Here is a 26,053-nt window from a genome sequence, read left to right on the forward strand (position 1 = left end):
ACAACTGTAGAAATATACGTGCAAGGTTTAATTAGGAAATTAATCAATTAATACTATAGTAGATTAACTGGTAAAGGAAAGTTTTAATTGCTGAGGGCAAATTTAATCAGCAGGACTATGATTTAAAGATCCATTTGTTTATTTGGCAGGTTCTTTGGTAGAAATGAAATAGAAAATAAGAAAGCTAGCCTTTCCTTGAATGAAATGGTAACATTAGTCTATTGAATTAAATCAGAAGTTCCCTCAACATCCCCAAAATCTCAGCTGCATTTATATAGCAAATATTATTGATCAGTGAATCAATCTAAAACATATGAGCAACTAAGAATTCTTCAATTATGTGACAATCTTAGTAGAAATAAATTGGATAAGATTGTAGATCTTCTATTCCTCCTTTTTTGGCAAATTGTATATTAGTTTAATTATGTTTAGCACTTCTATTATAAAGGCAATGAGTATGCACAAAATCTTTTAACAAAGCAAAACTTTCTAAACCAGAATTGGAAAATTGAAAGACCCACATTTTTATCAACAAGGCCAAAGCACTTTTTAGCATCTGGTATAAAAGGGGAAGCTATTTTAAAGGCTAAGAGATGGATCCTCTAATGGCAAAGCATCCACCCTACTTACTACTTACATTAGAAGTATAAGATCCAAGAATATGAATTAGTTGTAATGTGCCATTTATTTTATTTATTTATTAATCATGATTACATCGCTCCCCATCTCATAGTAAAGCTATTCTTGGTGGATTACAATATTTGATTGCATTTGGAGAGACAGTTAGATCTAGTGGTTAAGGCACCAAGCTAAAAATTGGGAGACTGGGAATTCTAGTTATGCCTTAGCCATGAAAGTCAGCTGGGTGACTGAGTCAGTTGCTCTCTCAGCCGAGCCCACCTCTCAGGTTTTGCTATGAGAAATTATGAGGAGAAAGGAGTATTACGTACGATTGCGTCCTTGAATTATTTATAAAAATAATATTTATAAATTTATAAAAATAGCATTATGGAAAATAAGAAATTGATAAAAAGTTTGAAAATAAGTTAGGATGATTGTTGATTCTTGTGGCCAATCTTCTAGATGGCCCAGATGAGATATTATAAGTTGTTTTATAATGGAACGGCTTTATTATTAGTTTATGGGAGATAATACACAATCAGGAGTTGTACACCAAAGGAAAATGTTTCTTGACATAGAGAACACTGATAAAGGGATTTTGATGTGGAAAGTTAATGACAGGATTAAGGTTGGGCTTACTATTTTTCATCACTGATCTCTTCATTGTAGGTAATATAATAAAAAATAAAACATCAATTATGTGATTAAAATACTGACAAATAACGTCATAAAATTCCCCCATCTCAAAGAACAACACAGTAAGTGAACAGAATAAAATATGGCACATCCTTTGTTTGCATCAAGAGCAACCAAGAAATATGTTCATCAAGGACTATTCCCCAGTCTAAATAAATCAGTGTGATAAACTAAGAATGACAGTGGTGGTGGTGGAATTAGAAGGAATTCCTTAATAAGGAATTATAATGAAAAGCAAAAGCAGTGCTTTATTGATGGATAGAATACATGTAATGCTACTATTTACTTTCTCATTGCCATTTTATTGTATGAAGGCAAAATAAAAATGCTGCAGCTCAATACCTTTTTAGTTCTATCTGCCTGAGGTTTTTTTCCTTTCTCAAGAGTAGCACTATTGAGGGCCAAATTCCATTTAATGGAACAGTTTGGAATAAATATGCTTGAGATTGCATTTGGGAGACAACAATCCTATATCTGCTGGGAATAAACCTCATTGGATCTAAGCCCCATTGAACTTAATGAGATTTACTTTTCAGCTGATATGTATAGAATTGCACTGTAAGTATATCTGAAGCCAAGGAATCTTTGCTCAAAGAAGCAGAATAATTGTAATCATGTAATGTTGAAACACATACGGTAAATGTGCCATGTAGATCTGTAGACTGAATACAGCTTTGCTATTAAGGGAGATTTTGCATTGGTTCTGATGCAGCTGTTTGGCTTAACAATTTTTGTTGCATTTTAATTAAAAGAGGTGATGATGCTCCTGCTGGCAAATTTTCATTGTGACTTTATTGTTTATTAAATTGTATATTTCAGGATGTTCTTATTATAGCCAACTATTGTATGACTTTAAAATGCAAAAATAAAAATAAAACAATTATCTGCATGAAACATTTCCATTTTAAGAGGTAGCCTTGGCACTCCTTGTGGATCAGCGTTATCCACGTATAAAAATGTTCTTATAGTCACTGTTGCTGATTTGTTGCTTTTATTCAATGATACATGACCCTTGATTTTGTTTTGCATATTGCCCCAATACTGAGCAATACTAGGTGATCCAAGGCTAGATGCTGTTTATCGCTATATATGTTCACCTAATAAACTATGGGACTCATTGTGTGCATCGTGTATGGTAAAATTGCAATTTGGAGTTCTTAAATCTATAATATAATTAGCAACTTTGACATTTTTGCAGAAGGATCTTTAGATTAGCCATTGTAAACTATCAGTGCTTCTTTTTAAAACTAGATTTCCATTGTGAATCTTTGAGCCCTAACATTTTATATGGTAGAATAATCTAAGGCAGGGCTGTCAAATTCCTGGCCCGCGAGCTGGATATGTCACACCCTGGCCATCCCCATGCCTGGTTTAGTGAAGAAGGAAAAAATCCCAATATGTCACGTGATGCCACCATGATGATACAAGTTTGACACTCCTGATCTAAAGATACTGTCTCATAATGTTAGTCTGATATGTTGGGATGGAAGAAAAAAATCCCAAATAAGAACAATAATCAAGCCTTCCTCTTTATGAAAGAACAGTGTTGGGTGCTGAGCTTGAATGATGCAGTTGAAAATTCAAGGCACAATATTTTAGAATTCAGATTTTGAAAACCTCCAAAAATTATTCACCAAATTCTAACTTATAATATGATAGGACATAGCCCAGCATGTTTAATGCTCTGATGCAGAGAAAATGAAATCCTGTTTTGTTCTTAATCCTGGCACACTCGCTGCTTAATTTTTTTTTTAAATATCCCTGATATACCATCTCTATAAACTACAAAAGAGTATGTCTCTATGAATCAACGGACTTTGTTACCCACTATGCATTAGGTGTACTGAGAAATTCATGAGACCGTTAAAGTGATAAATATGGAACTTTCTGAATATATATGAACATTCAAATTGCAATATATATTAGAATTCAGAAAGCTGAAACCCAGATTTAAAATTCATGCAGAAATGGCAAGATTAGAAAACTACTTTGGACAAGTGTGTATATTAGGGAAAGATATGCACAAATGCCTAAAATGTCTCACCATGATAACAATAGAGATATGCTCTGGAGTATCTGTGTAAATTTTATCAAGTTCATAAACAATGAAGCTGAATTCATTATACAGAGTACTATATATATTTGTATCTTTAACCAATCCTATGTTCTTACATATATATTTGGTTAGTAATGTATAAACTACAGAAATAGATCAATTTGTACCTTACTTAACTAAGATAAAAATAGACCGATAGATACAGTAGATATGATAGGTGGTAGGTAGTTAGGTAGTTAGGTAGGTAGGTAGGTAGATGATAGATAGATAGATAGATGATAGATAGATAGATAGATAGATAGATGATAGATAGATAGATAGATAGATAGATAGATAGATAGATAGATAGATAGATAGATAGATAGATAGATAGATAGATAGATAATAGCACTATGTTCTATAAGGCTTAGTTAGTAGCTGGAATCTTGGACCCAATTTGTTCGTTTCAAACTTTTCTTTCATATACTTCAGATATTGGAGAATATATGAATATATATAAAGTTCATGTACAAGAGTCTTAACAATGCTCATACATTGCTTCTGAACTACATAGGGTGAATCTTTGTTCTATTGATAAGTGTTATCCCAGTGCATCTTTCTTTTTTCTTCCTCAACCATTTTAAATTGTGCTCATTGATTTGAATTCTTCAGTCAGGGTCCAGATCACAGGTTCAGAAGAAGCATTGGGGGGTGGGATCTTCAGACATACCACCTGGAATACAAAATGCTGCTGGCATGAGTTAAAATGGGAAAAGTGCAGTAGCAATGTGCATTTTTTTTTTAGAAAAAATTGTTTGGCCAACATGGAGAACAGAACCTTGACTTTTAAAGGCCTTGAGTGTAGTGAATGATGATTCTTATACTACTTTACATATGTTTACATTTTATTATAGTGGTGGTGGGTAATGTCAGAGGGCTCAGGGACCACACTTAATATAGTCAAGAGGAGGGCTATAGTGGGGTTGGCTTATGTTGCGAACATGGGAAATGCCAGGAGTTTTGATTTTTTTCCCCTAGGATTTTTGAGAACTCTTTTAGGGAGTACACGTAATTTGATTTCTTTAGTTTCTGCCTGAAAAATGACAGGATATTATACCATTAATTTTTGTCTATGGGGCTCCACGAACTGCAAACGTGGGGCTGCTGCATGTGGTTGTGGTTGCTACTCCTGTTTTTCTGATAGAAAAGCAATGTGAATCCACAATTTCATTTAATACCTAGAAATCTGAAAAATTGTGAACTAAGTTTTCACTTTGAGGTACCGTAATTAAAAACTTGTAAATTTCAGGAAATGATTTCTTTTCGTATTTGCATTTGCTTTAATCTTAACTAATCATGTCTTCCCTCTGTAAATTTATTGGGTTAATGTAATCTGAATACTGCTGGCTATTAAATATCCACAGAAACACACATACACACACTGAGCACAATTTCTTAATTAAAAATTTGCCCAAGCCAACTTTTCTGCTTCCTTCAAATCTTACATTTAGCATCCTTAACAATTCTTACTTGCTGCCCCTCTGAAGCTAATTAGATGGCAAATTCTCCCTTATGTTTATAGAAAGCATAATTGTAAATCTTAAGGGTATTTTCTTTCTCTTCCCATTAATGTGATTCAACAGAAAACTATATGCTGGTTTTGTTCCTATGGAAACATTGACCTTGTAATTTCAAAATGGTATAGAGAGAATTTAACTAGATGAATCATGAGAGCATCAATCAAAAGTTAAATAATAAAGAGATAATTAATTATTTTTGTAGGATTTGATGCCTGTTAAATAACTTCAGAAGAAATCCTGGGCATGTTTACTTATTGCTAAGATTTGGTTCCTTTTCTCAAAATTACCAGCTTAATCTACCCATTGCACATAGAAGCATAACAGTTACTTGTTCTGAAGGATGTATTTTTATTTTTTAAAAACCTATGCTTATTAGATCATCCAGTTCTTGATTTGTCAAGTTGCCCGGGAACCAAGAAAAAGATTCCCCTTGTACAATACAATACAATAGTAGAGTTGGAAGGGACCTTGGAGGTCTTCTAGTCCAACCCCCTGCTAGGCAGGAAACCCTATACCGTTCCAGACAAATGGCTATCCAACATCTTCTTAAAGACTTCCAGTGTTGGGGCATTCACAACTTCTGGAGGCAAGCTGTTCCACTGATTAATTGTTCTTACTGTCAGAAAGTTGTAGGGGAGATGGGCAGCACTAAAAATTTAATAAATAACTATTTAAAAAAAACATGAGTTACTTGTGAATAGTATTTAGTTTAGTATTTATTCATTGTTTCTCACGTATAGATAGAGATCTTGCCAAACAAAAACAACTATTTGCATAATTACAGATATACTCTGAGAATCACTAGAGTGGAACAAACCCTCTTCCTCCCTACCAAACTTTTCAAGCGCTACTGCCTCTTTGCCCTCTGGAATGTAGCCTCTCCCCCACTAGGAATCCAGACTACATTTCACCCCAGGGCCTTTACTATAGCCAGCAGTAACATTTAAAATATAGATTTTTTTCAATCGTGTTATAGTCTATTTTACTTCAGTTGCCATCTTTTGGGACTACTGTCGTAATTTAGTAACCAGGATTCATTATAGGGGATGTATACAATGTGTGGAGAAAAAGTCAAGATGGCAATTGTGTTATGGTAGTCATGCCTATTTTTATATGTATTGAACCTCAATGACTACCCTCTTGATTTTTTGACCATACACTACAGACATCCTTGATTGATTAATCAAATAAATATATTTAAATGAAGCAGTTCTTTTTCTTAAATTATAAATATGCCATCTCACACCTTTGGCCAGTTTTGCTGTTTGATCAACGTGTTTTATGTATTGAATGAATGAGGTCACCAATGTATTTGAGAGGCTGTTCTAAGGTGGAAGAAAAAGAAAATAAAATCTCTTAAGGATTTTCCCCGAGAGAAACATCCCTTAATATGTCTTTTCTGCAACTCAGATAATTAAGTCTGAGTTAAGATAATTAAGTGGCTAGTCAAATGTCTGCAAAGATACATTGAGACTTATCAATGTATCTTCACGGTATGACAGCTTGTCTAGACTTTGTTAATTAGGGTTATAGTGTTGTTATGCACATTTTTGGTTATGTTTGTTTTTCTATTTTGTAAACAAACAAGTGTCAGTAATCAGTATTCCCTTCTTGATTGCTTCCTTTCAAAAACTCCCTAGTTTGGTTATTTCCTTTTTGAAGCAAAAGTGGAAAGAGTTAACAATCTACATTTACTTATTATTTGCAGACTGAAACCTGCAGTGTCACCTTTTTGGGTTATGAAATAACTGCTGTCACAACAGAACACAAATTCCCCCAGTAATCATTAAACATATGATTTAAAATTGACCTAAATGATACCCAACTGTCTGGATGACCTGTAAGCCTAATGAGGAGAAGCAACCTAAATGGTTGGGGACAATAAAGAAGATAATTAAAATCACAGGGAGTCTCGGATGGGAAGGGACCAATCACTTTAATGAAAGTTGGTTTCTGCTCTAGAATATTTTCCATGCTATAAATGAGAGATCAAATGAACCAGGAAAAGCCTGGGGTTAATTTTCAGGGTTGACAGATTTTGAAGCAGTTCTGTTTTTTCCAGTATAGATTTTTATTTTAAAGAGAAAGAATCAAGGAACATATAAAACTCCCCTAAATGATGTTAAGTTTGTCAGAGGAAGGTAACTAAGACAAAGTTGAGTGGGGATGAAATGCCAGGGCTATGGATCATAACCAAATACTTTCCAATGCTGCAGATAGAAATATACATATTTTTAGACAGAGATGTTGTGATTTATTTTCATTGTGGCTTACAAAACAATTGTGGAAGATAACCTATAATTGTTAGGAGGGTGATGGCAATCAATAGCAAAGTAAATCAAGAAAGCAAAGAATATTTTTCTGACTACTATGAGAACAAGGAAATTTTTCCATTTAGCAGATTTAGCAGTTTTCAATCATTTGTAAATAGCTATTTTTAAGTGATAAACAGGGAGCAATTAGCTAAATTTTCACTCAAAATTGCATGCAATGGGGAATTGTTAGCTCAAATAAATATTCAAATTAAAAAAAAACACATAGATTTATTTTACCCACATAGGCAAGGAAAAGTGGTAATCCTGCTGCAGAAAAAAAGAATACTTCAGTCTATCTCTTTAGCAAAGTGAATAATATATCAATGCAATAATCATTTAAAGTTAAAAATAAAAAGTGGAGAAGTAAAATAGAAACTTTGGAAGTGGGAGGGGATGAATAGGTGGATAGGGGGGAGATTAAGTGGATTATGGGGACAAATATAGAGGACTTAGAACACAGCAAGACTTATTTTAATTATCTTTTCTAAGAAAAGGGGAGGGCAGGCTTCATTTTGTAAAAAAAATAAAGAGATATACTTCACAGTGATTATGAATCAATATATAAATTTCTACAACTTTTATTTAGACACAGTCTAATAATATGGTGTACCCTAGAAACTTAGAAAGGCTATTTCAGATAGCAATTATATGCTTGATTTTCAGTGCCACTATTCCAGCAAATATATGGTTATGTGTATATGCAGAACTACTGTTCTGGTAAATAATGTTCAAGAAAATTTTGGAATGCTCTTTTTCAATCTGACCACTCTGACAGAGCGCCAGCAGTTTTATGAAGTTAATTCTCTGGCCTGGAAGAAATGTGTGGTCGTGATTATGGGCTCTACCCCCATTTCATTATTTCATTAAGAATGCAGAATAAGGGGAGACAGGAGCTGATGTCGCAATGGTACAATGTGCGATCACAGAGCTCCGAGGCCGCAGTCAATTTTTTTGCTGCTGGATGGTCCTTTTGGACCTAAACCATTATGAAGAGACGGTGACAGGGAACAGTACGTCTTGTCGATCTCAGGGACATCGCAAAGTCCCTGATTGATCCAAGAGAATCTCTTCTTGCCAGCGACAAAAGTGCAGCCAAAAGCTGCTGAAGTTGGGACAGCTCCGTAACGGGAGGAAAGCGGAAAGAGAAAGTGTGTCCATCTGGTGAGGAAATGTTATTGTTATAAAAGAGACTGCCCCCCCCCCAAAAAAATTCAAAGCTAAATTAAACTTGCAAAGAAAAGAAAACAAGCGGTGAAATTAAGCTACATTGGACAGTGTGTTATCCTTTTTTTTATGGATGGAAGTTTTGCAAATATTTCCTACTTTTTAAAGTGAAAGTATTGGTTTTCTTCTTCTATTTCTTTTTTTAACCTATGGATTAAATCTTTTTCTTTATTTTTATAATATTGATCAGGATGGGTTTTTTCTCTTTATTTTGCTCAATTTAATAATTTTGTTTCTTTTAAGCCTGGAATAAAAGAATATATAAAAGGAATATAAAGAAGGTAGTAATATTAGAGGGAAAAGAAGTTGCACTGCCACTTGGAGGTTGGAGGTTGAGTCCTGGAAATATTGCTTCCTCTTTTTTCTCTTTGATCATTTTGACTTTGCACTTCAAAGGCTTCAGCTTGTTTACAGAAGAGATAAGGAGAAGAGCATGGGTTGTTTATGCAGGTGCTCTTTGGATGCTTCTTTGGCAGCTGGAGAGAAGTGAAAACAAAACCTTGTTTTGAAACTAGAGTGTCACTGTTTACTAGTTGGAAGAATGGCACAGCTCCAAAAAGAAACCATAACATTACAACAGATCATGTTTGAAATTCAAAAATTATTAGGAACAACAGAGAGAATTGAGAAGAGATTGGAAAATATAGATTGTAATGCAATGAAATTCGATGGAAGAGTTGAAGATATCCAGCAAATGGAAAAAATGGAGGTTAGAGTTCTAAAAACCCAGGGGAGAAATGAACAAAGAGGCAAGATAATTGTGGATACTGACAGTGAACTGACTGTGGTTGGAGATGGAAAGAGTGGAACATGGAAAGGGAAGATAGATGGAAAGAAGCTCTAGCCCAGATTTCAAAGAAGAAAAAAGAGAAGAGTTGATGAATTCAAGGAGAGAAACTTTGACAAAAGGACTACTGATAACCAAAGATAAGCTGATTAAAGAAGCTGACGGAGGATCTCGAGATTTTACAAGATATGTAAAAAGCAACAAATTGTGAAGAGAAGTCCACACAAATTTGATCAAGGAAATAACCAGAAGATTAATTCCACAAATGGCAAAAGACAAAAGACTGTACTATTACTGGAAAGACACAGGTTGAGATATGAAAACTAATAACAAAATATTAGTCAAATTTAGTTGAAATTAGAGCATTATGTTAAAAATGAAGCGATAATGGATATAGTTAGATACATAATTGATAATGATAACAATGTATACATATGTATTGGTTTGATAAGAGGAAATTTGGTATAAATTCTAAATGGTGATCATGAAGGGAAGTTTAGAAACTCTGTTATGTATGAAAGATTATACATAAAGAGGAGTTAAATTTAGTTAAACTAAGACCCCCCCAAAAAATGAAATGATGATGGATATTGTTAAATAAATGATTGATAATGATAATAATGTAATATTTGTATTGACATGATAAAAGGGAAATTGTATATAAATTGTAAACAGTGATTAAAAAAGGAGGTTTAGAAACTTTGTTATTAAACATAATTAATTTTTACTTAGAAAGTGTTATAAAGATGTAATGTTGCTGGATGATATTGAAAATAGATAATGGAATGCCATTATGTGGTTTTGCTTTAAATTTTGAAATATTTTATATAAAGGGATGTAAAAACAATTATAGTCATATGAAGATTGAGGTATAGTGATTATATATATATATATATATATATATATATATATATAGATAGATAGATAGATAGATAGATAGATAGATAGAGAGAGAGAGAGAGAGAGAGAGAGAGAGAGAGAGAGAGAGAGAGAGAGAGAGAGAGAGACTCTAGGATAGATCTATTTCGAGTTAATTAGCTCTCATCAGCTAGCCATACCCTTACTGGGATTAGAACCCGGGCTGTATATATCTTAGGCAGGAGTCTTAACCACTAAGCCACGGGTTCTCTTCCTTATCAGTTGAGCCAGGGAAATAAGTATATATTTGTGTTACAACCCCTGGTATGCCTAAATATGGGAGGAAGGTCACACTCCCTCTTTCTGTCCTTCGGCTTCATCACAGAAGACCATGCAGGCAGAAAACCATATTTTTATTTTTAATGTTGCCTTTTATATTTGTGTTGTATTTGTACTGATAAATAAATAAAGGGAGACTAGGATAGATCTATTTCGAGCTAATTAGCTCTCATCAGCTAGCCATACCCTTACTGGGATTAGAACCCGGGCTGTATATATCTTAGGCAGGAGTCTTAACCACTAAGCCATACCAGGGGTTACCACTTAACCACTAAGCCATACCACTTAACCACTAAGCCATACCAGGGGTTAGGCATACCAGGGGTTGTAACACAAATATATATATATATATATATATATATATGTGTGTGTGTGTGTGTGTGTGTGTGTGTGTGTGTGTGTGTGTGTCTGTGTGTCTGTGTGTCTGTGTCTCTCTGTGTGTGTGTGTGTGTATTTGTGTTACAACCCCTGGTATGCCCAAATATGAGAGGGAGCTCACTACTCCCCCTTTCTGTCCTTCGGCTCATTACAGAGGACCATCCAGGCAGAAAACCATATTTTTATTTTTAATGTTGCCTTTTTATATTTGTGTTGTATTTGTGCTGATAAATAAATAAATCCCTTTATTTATTTATCAGCACAAATACAACACGCGCGCACGCGTGCATGTGCGCACGCACACACTCACACACACCACACACCACACACCACACACCACACACACACACACACACACACACACACACACACACACACACACACACACACACACACACACACACACACATATATATATATATATATATATATATATATATATATATATATATATATATATATATATATATATATATATTTGTTTTTGTAGATTTTCACGGGTGTAGGTATGCTGGTTTTGTTGTATTCGGGTCTTTTCCCGTGTAAGGTTGAGATTGTCTTTGCAACGTTTCGGCAGGATCTCACGCTTGAGAATGGCAGGTGAGATCCTGCCAAAACGTTGCAAAGACAATCTCAACCTTACACGGAAAAAGACCCGAATACAACAAAACCAGCATATATATAATATGATTTAAAATATATAACTTGATATGAATTGTAGGTGATGACTGTGAAAGGGATGCACGAAAGTGCTTTGTAACCAATTGACACACTTTTTACAATTTGTAATGGAAGATATTTTTGTGGTGTTTGTTGTGTTTTGTCTGTTTGTGTTTATTCAAAAATAAAAAAAATAAATTAAAAAAAGAATGCACAATAACTTCTACAATAGTCTTAGCATTTCACTCTTAAACCTGAGCAAAACCAAAGCCGGATTCTCTAACCTAAAGAGAAATAATGAACATAGATACAACTTAGGAGAGAAAAAATTCAAGAGACCTGGAAGATTCTGAATGGATAATTAAATAGTTACAACAAATTTCATGCAGCCAAACAAAAAAGAAAGTTATGGATAATCTGAATCTTGCTTGTATTTCAAATTCTGATGGATCTAAAACAGAAACAAACAGTAAGGGTATGGCTAGTTGATGAGAGCTAAATAGCTTGAAATGGATCTATACTAGTCTCCCTTTATTTATTTATCAGCACAAATACAACACAAATATAAAAAGGCAACATTAAAAATAATAAAAATATGGTTTTCTGCCTGGATGGTTTTCTGTAATGAGTCGAAGGACAGAAAGAGGGAGTAGTGAGCTTCCTCCCATATTTGGGCATACCAGGGGTTGTAACACAAATACATTATGTATATAGATGATAGATAGATAGATAGATAGATAGATAGATAGATAGATAGATAGATAGATAGATGGATGGATGGATGGATGGATGGATGGATGGATGGATGGATGGATGGATGGATAGATAGATGGATGATAGATAGATAGATAGATAGATAGATGATAGATAGATAGATAGACAGACTCTTCTAAACATGAAAACATAAGAGCTCATGATTCCTGAAAGGCTCACTATGCATATGCATATAGAAAATAAGATAAGAGTGTACTTTCACACAGATTTCATTGTGTAGAACAATGGCCCTACCTCTGTGGTGGGTTACTCTCGTTTTGGCCTGGTTCGGATGAAGTGGTAGTAGCAGTGGCGGGAGGCCCTGCCCAGACACTTCTGTGCATGCATAGAAGTGTTGCGTGCACGCAGGAGTGCATGCAGGCATGTGCGTGGGAGCACGGACAAACCAGTAGTAAAAATATTTGCAATCCACAGGTGGCATTTACCCCCAACGAGAATAGCAAGAATGTCCAAGAACAAGTCGGAAAAGTATTGGAAATGTCATTAGACACCGGTTTCATATTACCATATGTGGTGGACTTGCATAGAAGCCAAAAGATACAGGACTAAAATCCACACATGGTTGGAGAAAATGATACAAAACACATAGACTTTAAACCAGAGATTTTTTTAATGGAAATTATACCAGAAACATACAATAAAGAGTTGAAATATTTGATTGCAAATGTTTTAACGGCAGCTAGAATTGTATTTGCAAAAAATCGGAAGAACGAGATACTACCAATGCAGGAGGAAGTTATTTGAAAAATAATGGAATGTGCAGAAATGAGTAAATTGACATTTGAAATTAGAAAGGAAGAAGATGAACAATTTTATAAGGTATGGGACTTGTTCTATCAGTAAGTAGATAAAAAAACATGGAAATGAAAAATTTTGGAGAAGTTTTTTATATTGTAAGAATAATAGAATGAGATAAGTGATATCATAAAAACATATTATTATTAAATAGATTTATAATGATGTAATTAAATATTGATATATATATGAAATGAATATTTAGAATACTTTATTTAAAATAAAGGAATAACAACTGTAGTTGAACATCTAATGTACAATGATAACAACGTATCTATGTATTCTTGATGGATAATTTGTGATTTTATATATAATTGAAAATGGTGATGCATAAGCATTATTTCATATTGTAAGAACAATAGAATGAGATAGGTGATACTATAAAGACGTATTATTACTAAATAGACTAATGATGCAATGAAATGTTGGTATATACATGAACCTAATCCTTAGAACATTGGTTTAAAATGAAGGAATAACAATTGTAATTGAATATATGATTTACAATGACAATAATGTACCTATGTATACCTGATGGACAATCTGTGATTTTATATATAATTGAAAGCAGTGATGCACAAACGATTTGTAACCAAACAACATGCTATATGTATATGTAATTGATGATGCTTTTATGTTTTATGTATTGTTTGTCCTTGTCTGTTTTAAAAATTATATATATATATATATATAAATTGCAATCCACTACTGGCCAACCTATCATCAGGGTCCTTTCCCAGTGCCTGAAGTCTATGGGGATCTGAATGGGGAAAATGCTTTGGTTCAACACTGATAAGACTAAATAGCTCTGATAAATACTTTATTTTTCAGAATATAAGATGCTCCAATGTATAAGACGCACTTAGCTTTTGGAGTGGAAAACAAGAAAACAAAATTGTGTCTGCCTCCCAGCATTTGCCTCCTTGCAGAAAACAGCAAACAGCCTGTTTCAGTTTCAGTTTCAGCACAGCCTGATTAGCACAAGAAAAAAAAAATCTGCCTCTGCCTCCCAGCAATTTGCTCTCTCTTTTAGGGGGAGAAAAAGTGCATCTTATACTCCAAAAATATGGTAATTTATCCATGTTTAATACTGCCTGGGGATGAACATCACTAGTCAAAGCTGATGTGCAATTTGGCATCATCTTGGACTCATGGCTCTTTTACTTTTTTAATCCAGTACCAACAGCTTTCATTAGCTTTTTTTTTCTTGTCTTTTTAGTATATGATTGCATAATAGATAAATAAATTCAGCGTTAATATAGTATTTTTGACTTTATTACTTCCAGTTCACTTATTTCACTTTGGTGGTAAGTGCTTGGCTCATTTAGTAATAATCCAAGGTTCATAACATCCTGCATTTTTATGCAACTGATTTTTATTTTCTTCCAATGTCTTGTATATTCTACCCCTGAGTTTATTATAATTACCGGTATTTGTGGCTCATTTTATCCCAACATATTTTTCTTCCAAGATATTTATGTCTCAGCATGGACATTTAATGCAATGTTTGTTTCACTGCATATATTTTATTTGCTTCCTAAATTTTGAGCTATTTTCTTTCAGATGGCTTGCATGGCATCCATTGTTTACTTTCAACCAGGGGTTAACTGTGATAGCTTTCAACTTCAAAGCTTTCCTTTAGGATTATATCATTTAGGTTCAGACCATTATCAACAATTTCATTTTATCTGCGTCTTTCTATTTCAATATATTTTATTTTTTCTCCCTCAAATATAAAATGCCTTTCATTTTTCTTTCTCTAAAAGGGTTTATTTAGAGACGGTTCCTATATAACAGGGGTGTCAAACTCGATTTCATTGATAGCTGCATGAGTGTTGTGTTTGACCTCAGAGGGGTGGCGGCGGCTGGGGTAGGCATGGTCATGGTGGGTGTAGCTGGGATGGGCGTGGCCATAGTGGGGTATTTAACACAGGCTCAAGATGCACTTTTTTCCCTTCTCTTCTTTCTTTGCATAGTTCTTTACTATAACCATTTTCCTATCTCTTCTACCAACTATTATTGGCAAACATTTATTACTTATTCTTCATACTCCACTAAACTTTTTATTTCTAAATGTATACCCCATTGTTTAATAGTAAATTGTTTTTCCAGGCAGAAAACGTATTTATACAATTGTATTTTTATTATTCAACTAATAATAAAAATACAATAGCAGGAATAACATGATAATATAAGAGCTAACAGCAGAGGTAAATTTCCAGGATAGTCAATAGAAATGGCTGTCAGTTATAGTTTGTTGATTGTAGATTAAACGGACCTAAACTGTAGTATTAACATAGGATGTTGCTTGTTTTTTTAGACCGATCAGGCACTTACTTGAGGCCACATAATTGTAATCCAGTCCAATCCACCTGCAGCAATCTGTCGGCTCAAAATGGAGTGCGCGGGCATATCATGGGGCCTATGGGTGGCCCATTTTTGGCTGGAAGAGTGCTGCTGGAGGATGGAGAGGCCGAAAATGGGCTGCCAGGGGCCACAGCCCTCCCCAGCCCTTTTGGCTGGCAGAGGCACTGCAGGCTGGATCTTTGATATTTCCAGGCTGGCCCCCATGGGCTAGATCTCCGGGCCTTGAGTTTGTCATTCCTGCTCTATAAAATCTGGTTTATGAGGCATAAAGACTCCTGTTTGTGTGCACACACACACATGCATGGACACAGATTTTTTTTAAAAAAATGATTTATTTATAATCAGAAACAAAAGCCATTACCAGATGAGAATAAATGATATAAAATAAATGTAACATGCACATGCTCTTCCTTGTCATTTCTTTTCTTACTGAGGTTCAGTTTTATTTTTCATACATCTTTCACCAATTGTCTGTAGTTTGTTTGCAAAAGAGTTGTTTCAGTTTTTTTTAAAAAAATCACAATGATCTCAAATCAGCTGTCATTTTCTCAATGCTACTATTATTAGCTGGGTTATTGCTTAAAGATTTTTGCCATTATTTTTCTTTCTGGACATTTTCATATTGTTTTTCCCCCCTAATTTCTCATTACCATACATTTATCAGTGTAAGTTTTTAGAAATAAAGATTTCTACATCATTTAGGCCTATTTTCTCACTGTTAGGTCACATTTGCTAGTCTCCTGGTTATATTAATATTAATTATATAATAATAATATAATTTATGTAAAGGCTGTGGTTTTTCCATTTATGGCCATGCATAAATATCAGATTTATTATTATTCATAAATAGCTGACAGGTCTACATTAGTGAACCTACTATATTAAATGTAAGAATATAAAATAGTAGTAGAAAGTAGTCTACTACAAAAGTCTACTACTTTTGAAAGTAGTTTCAAAAGTTATTTTAATTAATAATGAAACATTTCTCATTAAATATGAGTCTTATAAAATTAATTTTATAAGCAGATACTAACTTATCTTGACTATAGACTGTAAGTATGAACGTCAGAACTATGTAATAAATTAATGATATCATCTCTTGGATTTTAATATTGGATTTTAAAACATTCATCTTTAAAATTACTATGATGAATATTGTGTAGGTGAAACATTGGATATATGTTAAAACATTAATAGAAAGCTAAATAATGATTTAGCATTACAGAAATTGGTCTAATTTACATTTATATTCAAATACAACTTTGTCTCTATATAGCATACTATAAGTAGAGATTTTAAGCATCTTCTGGTAAATTGAAGTAAACTACAATTTGATATTGCACCAAAAAGGACAGATTGTCTAATTTAAATTATTACAACAAGCCTATTTAGAAATGGTTGTTTCTGATATTATTTTTCAATAAAACACAATTTAAGTTATTTCTAGGTTTTATTCAGATGTATGAAAAAATGTGTCCAGATTAATTCACAAATCAATATATTAAAAACTCAGATATAAATATGTTCCAAAGAAGGAAAAGATTGGGTGCTATCTTTAAGACTTGTGTTTTAAAAAAAGTATTGAAACAATAAATAGGCTTAGCATTATATCAAAATTGGATCATTAAACTTAAAATTGCTATGTTATATATAATAGCATGTATATGAAATCTATCCAGATTATTTTGTTTTACATATTACAAGAAAATATTACTCATTTATAGATTATAAAAAAACCTATTGCTTATTGAGGTTTGGTAGGATTAAGCCTATAAGACATATAGTGTTGTAACTGTCATATGAACTGGTTGAAAAGAATTGTTTCTACTCAGTTCAGCTAATTAATGTCAACCAAAGAAGAAGAAGAATCTTCTAGAAGTTCAGCCAAGCATCTACTGAATAATGTTGCTTGGATTTGCTTGGTCCTAGATGCTGGATAGGCAGATCCTAGGGAATTGATTAAGTACAGTCTTGCTTAATTATCTGAGAAGAGTTTCAACCTGTTGGACTTTGGGAAATGGACAGGATCATTAGTGGTACTATGAGTTCTGTTCTGTGTTTTTAAATCTATGTTCCTCCTGGTGGATTAATGCCTTCTAGGAAGTGCCATATGGTTGGATCTAGTTGGATCCAAGCTCTAATGAATGCTTCTTTTGTTTGAAAAAAGGAAGACTTCACCTTGAAAGAGGCAGTGGACTGTTATTCCTGAAGAAGCCATGCCTAGATTGAATATTACTGGACAATTTTTGCCCAATCTTCCTTTTTACGTGAAGGTTTCTGAAAGGATGGATGGCTTCCAGCTTCAAAGGCACTTGAAGGAAATACTGACAATTATTTAGACACTTTGCATTCTGGTTTTAGGTGGTTGTACCATTGAGATAGCATTGCTTGCGGTTCTGGATAAATGTAGGAGTGGGCAGTATGGCTTTACTGGAATTTTTGTTGGCATTTAATACCATTGGAAATTAGAGAATTATTGAATGCTAGTATCTTTTTTGAGCAGTGTATAGGATTGGAAATTGGAGACACAGTTTTACATGTGGTTTTACTACCTACTTGAGACCAATTCTAATTGGTGGTGTACAGAAATTGGTCTGATACTAGATTGCTGCTATGTTGGGGGGGGGGGGGAAGCCGGTGGTTTCAGGGTTTGTCTTTCTCTTCACTCCATTTAGCAACCACACAAAGCTGCTGGGTGAAGTCATAATTATCAGAAAGTGAAGTGTCATTAGTTTGCTGATATACCCATGTGTACATGTTTCCCAGTTAAATAGTGTCCCTTTGTTCCACCCAAAACACATGCTTTCTTTATTGTGGTGCCTGCCCCATGATTAGTCTCCCTATGGAAATCTGGGTGGCTCCAACTTTGTTGCTCTTCTGGAAGGCTATAAAACCGTCCAGATAAAAATAGTTTGTTTGTAGAGCCTGATACAGGCAAATGTGCTAGTGAGGTTAATTGGTGAAATGCTTTAGCTTTTGTATTTTGTGTGCTGAAATTTTGCTTATGTTTTAAATTGTATTAAGCACTGTCAATTGCTTAAGATAAGTGGCCATATGAGAAAAAGAGAGAGAACCAGAGAAAGAAAGGAAGAAAGAAAGGAAGAAAGGAAGGAAGGAAGGAAGAAAGAAAGAAAGAAAGAAAGAAAGAAAGAAAGAAAGAAAGAAAGAAAGAAAGAAAGAAAGAAAGAAAGAAAGACTTTCACATTTGACATCATACTGATCCAGAGTTTGCATCACAGATCTATATCTACATGTTGTGGCCTATTCCAAGTGTTCTCAACTGAGCCACTAAAACTTTTAACTCTGCTTTGGCAATGTAGAAAATTCTGCAAGAACCAATCTACACTGTGTATTCCTGTACCATAGAGTGGGTGGTTTTCCATTGTTGGGAACCTTTTCCCATGTCCTCAATACTTTTTCCTCCCTTCTGAAATTAAAACATCATGGTGTTTTGTCACAATTTCAGAAGATTCAACAAGAACACAGAACAGCTTTTTGTGGCTGCAAACACACACAATAAGACATGTGCTGAATGCTAATATATGCACTCCCCCATTGGTCAAATCATGAATCCTTTGTGTGACAAGGATGACAACAGTGAGAACAGTTGTGTGGGCTGTATGAAAATGTTTCTGAAGCCTTTGTGGGGAAATGAAACTAGTTATTGTGCGGCTACGCCATCTAAATAGATAGCTATTGCCAATTTGTATCTGTAAAGTCATATTGCGTCAATTGCGGTTATAAAAGTGCTTTCATCTATCCTCAAACTGGATCCTTGGGTGAAATTTTACATGGCTTAGTATCTACAACTTATGCAACCAAAGATGATTTTGCTTCAATAGAGCCTAGTTACTTCTGTGCTCACTGACAGTTTTACATCCACATGAAGTGCAAATGTGAGATTAAAAAAATATGTTTCAATATAAGCTCTCTTGAAAGAACTGGCTTCTGAGCAGGCAAAGGGTCTATTAATGCCCAAACTGACAGATGCTAACCCCGCAGACATTAGTTTCTACCCCACAATATTGGCAACCATGTTATTCAAAGCTAGAAAAGTACCTTGAGCAGCTCAGTTTCCCCAGATACCTCAGGGCATTTAAACTCATCCAATCTAATATTCTTCCTTCAGGAGTAGTAAAAGGCAGATTCAAAAATATCTCTTAAAGTAATAGAAGCTGTCCTTGTGGCTCAGATGGCAATGAAACATTCCATCCTTATACTTTTTTATAAAGGTAATCATAACAATATGTTGTCCCTGATTAGGAAAACTCCTGATGTCCTGAAGATATGTATATTAGTACTTCTGAACAACAAGAATGAAATATTATACACAAATATGCTCCTCGGTAGGTTCATCTGCCAATTTATAGCCAGGTAGTTTATGGCTGTGTGCTTGTACTAGATATTCTGCTAAGACTCCTGCTCAGGGACTCTTTTATTGTAAATTATGTGTGCCTTTCAGCTATTTCCATGAATTTTGGTTTGTAAATGTAACATTCTGCTTATTTACGGGTATGTGACTATGAATTTCTTCTATGGATACATGGGGTATCTAAATGTGAGGAATATTTAATCTGACATTCTATAAAATTTTTCAGCATTTATATCTATGTGTATACAACTAAAGGAAATTAGGAGTTTTCTATTCTTCCTGCCAACAATGGAAAGGAATGATTTTTACTAACCTTTTCTTCCTTATGTGTGCTCTGGGGGATAAATCTATTTTGCTTCACGAATTCCTTTGCAAATTGCCTACCTGACACATTTGCATTAAAGTACACATTAAATATATTCCATTCCTGCCTCTGTTTGGGTTATGCATTTGTCCAATTTTAATTCATAAACATACTGTCCAACTCTTATGACAGGTAGGTCTACAAGAAGGTTATGAAAAGAAAAACGTCAGACTCAAAGGAATATAAAACATGCATGAGATTGTTATTCTCGTTTATTTCATTTCTATATTGATCCTTTTCTTCTAAAGGAAATTTGAGATTATTATGAAAAGATAGAGGAACATGTGATGCTTGCTATCTTAGTGTAGCAATAATCAATGCAGTTTCTTTTGGAAAAGGATGTGTGGTTCCAAAGAGTGAATCTGAAATACACTCCACAGCCAGTTTAAACAATTATATTTTTGTCCTCAGTAGGACACACATCAGAAACTGCAAATATATATTTGTGTTTATATGTTCTCCAATAAAGTGGCAGAGATATCACTCTGTGGTTATTCTAGTCAGATATATTAATTCAAGTGGGATTCCAGAGTGAATTTCAACATTCAAGGTGATTGATCTTCTTTCTTTCCTAATATAGAACATTTTCTCCCCAAAAGAGTTTTCACTTATCAATCTGATTTTTGGTGATCGGTGAATTATTTGTTCAAATAGTTTGTTCCTGCATTCATATTAGCAACTATAGTAATTTGAGAATCAGGTAATTGAAGAAAATTTAATCATAGAATATTTATAGCAGTTTCACAACATGCATGCTTCGTTAATGAATTTTAATTCTTAAGATGCATCTTATTGCAATTTAAATATTTATTTAGACATTATAAGATGCCCTCTATTGGTATGGTGGTACATTTTTAGAAATGGCCATCTGAGAGCCAAGTGAAGAAGCATCTCATGTAGAATGGCTACATTTGAAAGATAATTCATAACTCAGTTCTCATAGCATCCACATAGGGGCAAAGACAGAGTCAGATTGATGAAAGTAAAGGTGTTACTATTTGAGTTCCAGTCCTTTTACTTTACACAGTATGTTCCAATGTTGTACTCAGGCCCCAAAAAGGGAGCACAATAGTGAGCTCAGTCTTGAATGTGCTGCTACTTAAATACGTGAGACTGCAGTCTTAATCTCACAATTTCACACTTAGAATTCAAATAAATTTATCCTATTACACTGATATCTTCCTTATGAATATAGTATGCCAAGGCAGAGGGGATGGAGCAGGGCTACAGCATGTCCTCTTAAATGTGTATTGCATTTTTATCATTCATAGGACATTCGGGAGAAGAACAATAAAAGTTTGACTGCGTCTCTGGTATTTCTCTGGTGTGGCCATCATTTTTTAAGCCTAGAAATATTATTTATACTTAAAGTTTATCACTTGTGCTTATGATGTAGCATCTTTCCCAAAAGGTATTTCAGGGAAAATGACAGCCTTTTGATATCCATCCACCGGTTACAATCATAAATAACAGCAACAGTAACATTCTCAGGACAAATGGGATTTTAACCAGCTTCTTTCAAGGCAACTAGTCTTCCTTTAAAGAAGAATTAATCATTTCCCATACCCACCAACTCACCTGGCGTAGTGAACAGAAATAACTAGGAGAATTTGGGATTAATTTCCTTTTTCAGTTTTTAAAAGTTGAGTGATTTTATTGACTTTAATCCTGTAAACTATCCAAGATACTTTGGTAAGTGGGCTCTCTTAAAATCTCCTAAATAAACATGAAATAATACCTTTTAAATTTAATTGGAGGCTACAGATCAAAAGGAACACTACATAGCATTATAAGACAACTCAATTTTTATTATGCTAAATCTGTTTGATAGTTTCATGTGCTTTGTTGTACTCCAAATATGTTGGACTGGACTCCCATTCAGCCTAATTGGGGAAGGCTAGTTTAATTAATGTAACTGACATGAAATATTTGCTGTGTTTGTAGCATCATATACCCTCAAACTGATCATACAGTTATTTTTTGACTAGACTTTACTTTGCTTTACTTTAAACTTCCACATAGTCTGCTTTCTTTTCAACAGTGTCTAACCAATAACTATCAATTTATAATTACTTTCTTTCTTTTCAGTTTTAACCACTTATCGATGAGTAGACTTGCCCTTTATTCCATTAATTTCCTTAACAATGTTTGAAACTTTGTGAAAGACACAGTTGGTTTGGATTCACTAAGCCAACTGTGCCTTTGTCAAGAATTGCCAAATTGTGGAATTTTAGGAAAATAATATTTGCTCAATCATATACTTGGGGATACCCTGAATTAATTAATATGAAGTCAATAATTTCTATTTTTAAAAAAGAGGTTATTACCCTGTTTTCCCCAAAATAAGACTTCCCCAGATAATTAGCCCAAATGGACATTTGAGTGCATGCGCTAAAATAAGCCCTCCCCAAAAATATTGCAACACAGCAGCAGCCATGAGATGACCAGGCTCGCCACCTCCTACACCTCAAAAATAATAAGACCTCCCTGAAAATAAGTCCAGGTGTTTATTTTGGGGATCAAAAGAAAATAACACCCTCTCTTATTTTCGGGGAAACACGGTATTTATACATTATATTTCTATAAATATAAACTTTGTTAAAAGAATAGTCATATTTAAAATTCAGCTTTCCCTAATTGACTGCTGTAAGAGAGATAAAAAGCAATTTTGTGGATTCTTTTATTTGTTCAATATTGGCATGATACTGGTTAATTTGGCAATCTACTCATACAGAAATTAATATACATTACCTTTTTCTGGAATTTTTCATTTGATTTATTTAAGGACCACCATAAGCCAAAAACATGCAAATAAGGCATGTTTAAGTGTGGTGGCAAAATCCAGCATTTTTAGATGCCATGATTATATGACCTGAGTCCTACATGAAGACAAGGAAAACAGCAAAGACAAGGTTCTGTCTAGTCTAAAAATATTCCAATCATACAACCTTCATCTGTGTATTTTCTGATACTAAATAGAGTAAAGCAGAGGCTTCGGATACCCAAGATTTCATTTACAGAGCTTTAGATTACTAAGTAGTTAGGTTCATATAATATGAACAAATTTGGGTGGTTATGACTTAGTGCAACCAATCCAACTGTGCCTTTATTATCAAGCCCATAGTTAAGGAAACACGGTTTTTAATAAGTCGTGTGAACCCTGTCCTTGAATTGCTAAAGAGTCAAACAAGTCATTAGTGGAACTAACATTTTCTACACTTTTATTTTGTTCCAGCAATTGTAATTCAAAAAAGATTATTTTTATGAAATGGTCTGATGTTTCCCTTAATGTTTTAAATCAACAGCTCCTTCTTAAAAATGTCTTATAGAAAGGTTTTTTTTCCTGTTTCTTTTTTCCCCCCTCTAAGTTTTGTCCACACTATAATTATGTGAAATCAATGGTACTTAATCATTGGCTTCAGCCACAACCAGATTGCATCATTTGCTCCCTTTAAGATTGTAGCACAATACCCGTGAAGGGAATACTTAATAATAGAGCATCTTGAAACAGATACATACAATTACCCATTGATAGGAGGTACCTGTAAATGATACATGCGGTGTTCTGGCAAGTGCTGCAGTTGTTGAGATCTTGGCCAGTGCGGTAGAAGTTCCGTCTGCAATAAACAATAGCTGCTATGATTTATTTATCAAATCAGCAACTTTGCATTTATTTCCTGGATGTCCGATGCTTACTTTCTTCTATAAATGCTAAATTTATTACAATGATTTTGGTTTAAGTTTGGCAAAGGTTAATTGCATGTCTAATTTTGGTGGGAATAAGCTCCCAAAAGTAATTGGGGGTATCCTTCCAAGAAAATCTGCATTGGATTTTGTTATCATTTACCAGGGAGCTGGATTCAGATGGTCACTTTCATTGGCATGGAAGAAGTCTCGACTTACTCCTAAAATACATCTGATGGGGAAGAGCCAGGCATAAACCAACAATACATTATTTTTTTATAGTACAGGTAGTCCTTGACTTACAACACTTCATTTAGTGACTGTTTGAAGATACAACAGCAGTGAAAAAAGTGACATGCCTGTTTTTCACACTTACAACCATTGCAGCATTCCTGTGGTCATGTGATCACCTTTTATGACCTTTTGACAAGCAAAATCCATGGGGGAAGGCCTATTCATTTTAACAACTGTGTTACTAGCTTAACAACTGCAGTGATTCACTTAACCGCTGTGGAAAGATAGGTTGTAAAATGGACCAAAATTCATGTAACAACTGTCTTGTTTAGCCACATAAATTTTGGGCTCAATTATGGTTGTAAGTCAAGGACTACCCATAATAACTAGAATAAAGTGCGCCTAATATGCAATTGTCATATTTTGGTAACTTCTTTTGTTAGGTTTTTACAGGAACACTTGAGATGCTTCAAGCATAAATGCAATTATTTACTAATTTGTCTATTATTCATTCATGCTCATCAAATGATTTAGAGTGGCTGCTTTGCTTTGAGAAGTGGCTGGTTCTCTGAAGTTATTTGTTTAGCACAACTCTCAGTAGACTTTGTGACTGTGAATGTCTGCATATATGTCGGGATAAAAATAAGCTCTTGAAATTAAATGAAGCACAAATTAATAGTGACAATTCCAAAAAACACTTAGGGGGATGCTAAAGATCCATGGGTTTCTTCTGTTTATGCATTTACTGAATCCTTTTCCGCACCACAATCTTCCTAATTCATACAATTTTTATTTTGTAACATTAATAAACATCTAAAAATTTCCAAGATGGCACATGGTCACCAAATATTTTTATTTCAGTAATATATTTGCTGCTAGTGGACTATATTATTGCAATCCAGTTCTAATGGACATAAATTTAGGAAATAATCAAGGCTGAGCTTGGCACACATCCATCAGGATCAATATTGCATATTGCCTCCAACATCTGGGTCCCCATTTTACCAACCTTGGAATGATGGAAGGATGAGTCAACCTTGAGCCTGGTGATACTCAAACTGCCAAATTGCAGGCAGCCGGCAGTCATCAGAAGTACCCTGCAGTACTGAATTCTAACCACTGCAGCACCATAGCTCATCATCACGGGAGAAAGGCAGTTACTTGGACCTCTTTACAAAAAAATGACTTCTATGTGAGACGTTAGTGGGATTCTTGGCCTGAAGAATAATCATTAGCCAGAGTTGTTGACTGATTATTCAGCCTCATATGAATTCCTGCTTTCTGAGGAACTCATCTTACTCTTTTTCTAATATAATGATTTTGTGCTACCATAAAAGTTTTCAAGAAACTGAAGCATTGAGCTTGGCTGTTTGTGATTACTGAACATGTATGTTTTCCTTTTGACAAAGCAGAGGTTGTCTGACATTGCCTTCTGAGTTTTTCCAAAAAAGTGTTATTTCCCAGACTAATTTAAGTCCTTAATGAACTCCTGTCTGTGTGCTAACTAAATTTGATCCTGCTTCATTTTTTTGTACATTGGCTAAGTTCTGCTGGTCCTCTTGTAATGCTTTTGGATTATACTGCTATAACATTGTTAAAAAGACTCCAAGAGTGTGTGTGTGTGTGTGTGTGTGTGTGTGTGTGTGTGTGTGTGTGTGTGTGAGAGAGAGAGAGAGAGAGAGAGAGAGAAAGAGAGACAGACAGACAGACAGACAGACAGACAGACCTTTGAATCAATGTTGACGGCAAGTGGCTGAATTAGTTTCTGTACTTTTCTGGGCAAGATTTCAGAAATAGTTTGCCACTACCTGCTTCCTAGGGCTGAGAGAGGGTCATTGGTCCAACATCGGCCTAATGATTTTGTAACTAAGGCAGGCAGAACTAGAAGTCATAGTCTCCTGATTTCTAGTCTCCCAGTTTCTAGTTCTACACTGAACTGTCTGTTGAATACCTAAGGACCCAGATTGTTG

At 34.4% G+C, this 26,053-nt stretch overlaps 2 protein-coding genes across 2 annotated transcripts in view; one reads left to right on the forward strand and one right to left on the reverse strand.

Annotated features, from left to right (window-relative positions):
• Nucleotides 1-26,053, forward strand: part of DOCK2 (dedicator of cytokinesis 2) — a 322,820-nt gene that overhangs the window by 122,912 nt on the left and 173,855 nt on the right. The gene's annotated exons all lie outside the window — the stretch shown is intronic.
• INSYN2B (inhibitory synaptic factor family member 2B) overlaps nt 1-26,053 on the reverse strand; it is a 104,363-nt gene that overhangs the window by 5,055 nt on the left and 73,255 nt on the right. Inside the window, exon 3 of the mRNA XM_081939654.1 lies at nt 23,708-23,782. Coding sequence (XP_081795780.1) covers nt 23,708-23,782 — 75 coding nt within the window. The remainder of the gene's footprint in view (nt 1-23,707; nt 23,783-26,053) is intronic.

Source organism: Natrix helvetica (genome assembly GCF_964273705.1).
Source record: "Natrix helvetica genome assembly, chromosome: 1".
Lineage (NCBI taxonomy): Eukaryota > Metazoa > Chordata > Lepidosauria > Squamata > Natricidae > Natrix > Natrix helvetica.